The 3,731-nt window shown below is 35.6% G+C and overlaps 1 protein-coding gene across 1 annotated transcript in view; it reads right to left on the minus strand.

Annotated features, from left to right (window-relative positions):
• LOC126740174 (TBC1 domain family member 1) overlaps nt 1-3,731 on the minus strand; it is an 87,977-nt gene that overhangs the window by 53,708 nt on the left and 30,538 nt on the right. Inside the window, exon 2 of the mRNA XM_050446104.1 lies at nt 3,466-3,660. Within this exon, the coding sequence (XP_050302061.1) occupies nt 3,466-3,660 (195 nt within the window). The remainder of the gene's footprint in view (nt 1-3,465; nt 3,661-3,731) is intronic.

The following is a 3,731-nucleotide window of genomic DNA, read 5'->3' on the forward strand; positions in this document are numbered from 1 at the left end:
TTCTGGAAGATAGACTTTTGCGGCAGAAAATAGTTGACCATAACAGCAAGGAGGAAAGAACGCAAAAAGTTATGACTGAATTTCGGAGTAGGACTACTTCAGCAAATGGCTTGAGGCATACCCTCTACCAAACAAGGAAGCCTCTACTATTGCCGGCGCTTTAATAAAGAAATGGAGCCGCCGATTTGATGTACCGTTAGAGCTACATTCAGACCAAGGACGGAATTTTCAATCCTGCCTGTTCGAGAACATTTGTAAGAATTGGGATCAAGAAAACCAGGACTACCGCATTGCACCCGCAGTAAGAGAGCATATTTGTCCAAAGTGGTCTCCAGCCACTAAATAGACTGGGATAAGTTTCTTCATTTGTTCCTGCATTGACCATGAAATCACAGGAGCGTCTTTGACTCGAATAGTGATATGAAGAGAACTCCGTCTTCCATACGATCTGAAGTTTGGTTAATCGCGAGCAACTGATAGAAGAGCTGCATGGAAAAATGAATGTCATTCACAGTCAAGTGTTTATTTAAGATGTCAGCGAACGGATGAAAGGCGCATATGATGTAAATGTCAAAGATCCGAGGTACAAAAACGGTGACTTGAGTTAACTTTATGACCCTAAGAGGCAGAATGGTCTGTCACCGAAAAAGCTCCTGGGATGGACCAAGCAAATCATCAACAGACAGATCAGCTTTAAATGAATCAAAAAATCAAATCTACCTTACAGGGAGAGCATTTTGCAATAAATCTTTAGCTTTTATAAGACAAATTTATGTAACGTTTATCAGTCTAACATTTAGTACTATGCCATCCGATCTGGAATCCTTACTTTGCCAAAGACATAGAACTCTTGTAAAGGGTCCGAAGAAAAGAGAGCAGAATTCGTATTGACACTAGGGACATGCCAAACAAGGATAGATTAAAGCTATTCGATATAACAACTCTGGCAGAAGACAAAGCGGAGACCTCATAGAAACATACCAAATCATCCGCGACCACTATGCTGAATTTCTAAACTTAACATTTAACTTACTAAGCACGGCCAAAACTAGAGGGCACTCAAGAAAACTCTAAAAAGAAAAATTTTTCAAGAAAAGTTGTTAGTGTATGGAACTCTCTTCCAGAGCTGGTTGCGCGTGCAGAAAATAAAAATATATATTTAAAAACAGACTAGCACTAGACAAATTTGCTTAAAAAACATAATAATCTACATCTAACGAACACAAAGAGTATAGTTTCATTGTAGCAAACCGCTTATCAAGTATGAAAAAGTTAGTAAGTATAAAGTATTATAGTAAGATGTTCTTTACAAACATAAAAGCCGCCAAAGGGTAAAGCTCACATTATTTACTTGAACTGACTGGCTTCTTATTATGCGGCAAATCTCATCACGGTGGGTTTGACGTTCGATGAATTTATGGCCCGAATGGCCGAAAAAGCCGGTGGGGCATAACCTGTGTTACATAAGTGTACCAAGATCTGTTTACAGCTTCAGCTGACTACGCTTTGGCGTATTGTGTGGCTAAGGATTTACAAATGTCTAGAGGAATAGCTAAGGTTTTCTCCTCAAAAGATTCTGAAAAATTTAAGAGCTGCGTCGGTCTAACTCCAGAGTCGGACAAGCACTCAAGATAACTGATGAAAAAACTGGTACAAAAATCGAATTACCAAAGAGGAATTTTTTTTTGGTTTTTTTGAATTTCTGTTTGGGACGGTTAGTGTTCTCTAAAATAGGAGTTGTTTGCTGAAGATTTGAGAAGTCTAGCAATTCCCAAACTCGCTTTGAATCATCGCGGTGACGCAAGCGGCACAACGCACTACATATCTAGAGACGTATGGAAGGTTACAGAATCCTCCGGAACTATGGTCTGCTGAGTATATAAGTAGCCCGCGCCGCCGGGAGGTCACTTCAAGTTGGAATTTTGGCGCGACTTTTAAATCGACGTAAATAGTAATAAATAAATATTTCTAGCAGTCTTAAGTGATGGGTTGTAATGTGTACGTGTAAAATAAATTAGTTAACTAGTTTTGTGCATCAAGTATATGAAATTCACAACGAACGGTGAAAACGCTAAAATATGCTAATTCTAAAAAATCACTTTTACGAATTAAAATACGGCATTTGTTTTAAAGGTCTTGAACGGGAGAGTCGACAGCTTTTCCCTCCTATATAACTTTAAATTATTATATAATGTTTAAAAGTTTCACTTGATTATTAATGCTTAAAAATAGACTGCTACAAAATGCACCAGAAAACGCATTTTCAGAGCGGTGCGTGTACCCCTTGACATAATTAGGTCGACTAACTTAATCGATAAATTGAGTGCGGGCGATGAGGATGTGGTTACAGAGCAGGTCTCCGTATAGTAAAGTCAGTTGTGATAAGATTGGTCCGTTATGGGCGCTTCAGACGCGTTTAATTGTTATGGGAATCACAACAGGTCTCAATATATTTCTCGAACTCTTTTTGAAGCAGCCAAATATCAAATGTTGAATTTTTTTTATGCAGAGTATTGCAACACCTTAAGACCTAAAGGTATATAATGAAGTAATGATCAGTTTAAAATCATATTCAACCAATACAAGAATTAGCTTACATCTAGAACTTTAGACCAAGGCTCTACACCGCCTATTACGACCCATGTTAGTGAATTTATCAGATCAAATGACAAAAAGGGATGAAATAACAGCGATTGAAAAAGTTAAATCTCTCTTTTTTATTGATTTACTATCTGATATAAGATTTCATTATATATTTACAGAGTGAAATGTATTTCACCTGCCTCAAATTGCTAATATTTTAGGTGAAGTTAAAAAAAACCTTAAAAAATAACTCATAATGAATATGTAAAAAGCAGCTGCTGAGTTGATAGGAGAAGTGATCCTCGCAAGTAATTTTTTTTTTATAGTTGGTTGCGTCAAAGCCTCAAAACAAAATTTTTGACGCACTAATATTCTTAAATTGGCTGTCGTAATACACCGTCACTTGATCATCAAAGATACGTAGATTGCAATTTATTTACTCAATTGAATTTTAATTAAAAGCACTACGTATTTACGCCTTGCGGTTTATACAACATAAGAAAGCTAATTTCATGTTCATTATTTCAAAGCAAATGCATTAATAAAATTCAATAATAATGGCCAGTAGAGGCCTTATTGCATGGTTTTTGTTGATTTTTATATTTTTTGACGTAAAAAAATATATAGCAAGAATTCAGACTAAAAGTAGTTTAAGAATTTGATTTAATAGATTGCATAGAAATGCTTTGGTTACATTTTACTACAAATTTATCTATCAGTGAATTTAAACAAACGTTGATGGGATCGGAATTAAACACCCAGCACAATTGCAATCTGCTCAATGAAATCGCCCAACTAATTATAAATTTTTAATTCAACTTTGAGGTTTGAGATAAATATTTCTTTCATATAAATTATTTAAAATTTAACAGAACTACTTACGTCTTTCGTCTTTTGGGCTTGGAACAAATAGCAATAAAGCAAGTTATCATTTTCATCCCTTAATAGATAGAGAAAAATACAGGCATCCGTGTCAGCTTGAGAAAATCTAGTAATCTGGTTAATCCTATGTGAAAACTGCAACTCAAAATCCATGTTGTAGGCCTGTAGAATGCCATCTTCTACTCCAACACTTAACTGAAACAAAAAAGTAATAATTATCACACTGAGATTGATATCACTTGTGAACAATATGTGTAACAAAAATA

This window comes from Anthonomus grandis, chromosome 9 (assembly GCF_022605725.1).
Source record: "Anthonomus grandis grandis chromosome 9, icAntGran1.3, whole genome shotgun sequence".
NCBI classification, from domain to species: Eukaryota; Metazoa; Arthropoda; class Insecta; order Coleoptera; family Curculionidae; genus Anthonomus; species Anthonomus grandis.